The sequence below is a fragment of the Egretta garzetta genome, unplaced genomic scaffold (assembly GCF_000687185.1).
Source record: "Egretta garzetta isolate BGI_Z169 unplaced genomic scaffold, ASM68718v1 scaffold296, whole genome shotgun sequence".
Classification (NCBI taxonomy): domain Eukaryota; kingdom Metazoa; phylum Chordata; class Aves; order Pelecaniformes; family Ardeidae; genus Egretta; species Egretta garzetta.
Window position 1 is genome coordinate 61,266 of NW_009259988.1, and position 938 is coordinate 62,203.

At 63.6% G+C, this 938-nt stretch overlaps 1 protein-coding gene across 1 annotated transcript in view; it reads left to right on the forward strand.

Moving 5' to 3' along the window:
* The window catches only part of ADRB3 (adrenoceptor beta 3), a 24,391-nt gene that overhangs the window by 18,511 nt on the left and 4,942 nt on the right, over positions 1-938 (forward strand). Inside the window, 2 exon segments of the mRNA XM_035896035.1 lie at positions 3-237; positions 240-930. Of these exon segments, the coding sequence (XP_035751928.1) occupies positions 3-237; positions 240-930 (926 nt within the window).

Consider the following 938-nt stretch of genomic DNA (forward strand, 5'->3'; position numbering starts at 1 on the left):
AGCCGGCAGTGGGCGATGGGGGCCGCCCTGAGCCTCACCGTGCTGGTCATCGTGGCCGGCAACTTGCTGGTGATCGTGGCCATCGCCAAGACGCCGCGGCTGCAGACCATGACCAACGTCTTCATCACCTCACTGGCTTGCGCCGACCTCATCATGGGCTTGCTGGTGGTGCCACCGGGGGCCACCATCCTGCTGAGCGGCCACTGGGCCCACGGGCAGACGGTGGGCGAGCTGTGGGCACCTCGCTGGACGTGCTGTGCGTCACGGCCAGCATTGAGACGCTGTGCGCCATCGCCGTGGATCGCTACCTCGCCATCACCTCACCACTGCAGTACGAGGCGCTGGTGACCAAGGGCCGGGCACGGGCTGTGGTGTGCCTGGTGTGGGGCATCTCTGCCTTCATCTCCTTCCTGCCCATCATGAACCACTGGTGGCGGGACGGGGCGGACGAGCAGGCAGTGCGCTGCTACAACGACCCACGCTGCTGTGACTTTGTCACCAACATGACCTACGCCATCATCTCCTCCACCATCTCCTTCTACGTGCCCCTGCTTGTCATGATCTTTGTCTACGTCCGTGTCTTCGCTGTGGCCACGCGGCACGTCCAGCTCATTGGCAAGGACAAGGTGAGGTTCCTGCAGGAGCCCCACAGCCCCAGCTCCAGGAGTGGCCGGCGGAGACGGCCCTCCCGTCTGCTGGCCATCAAGGAGCACAAGGCGCTTAAGACCCTGGGCATCATCATGGGCACCTTCACACTCTGCTGGCTGCCCTTCTTTGTGGCCAACATCATCAAGGTCTTCTGCCGGCCGCTGGTGCCAGATCAGGTCTTCCTCTTCCTCAACTGGCTGGGCTACGTCAACTCAGCCTTCAACCCCATCATCTACTGCCGCAGCCCTGACTTCAGGAGTGCCTTCCGCAAGCTGCTGTGCTGCCCGCCC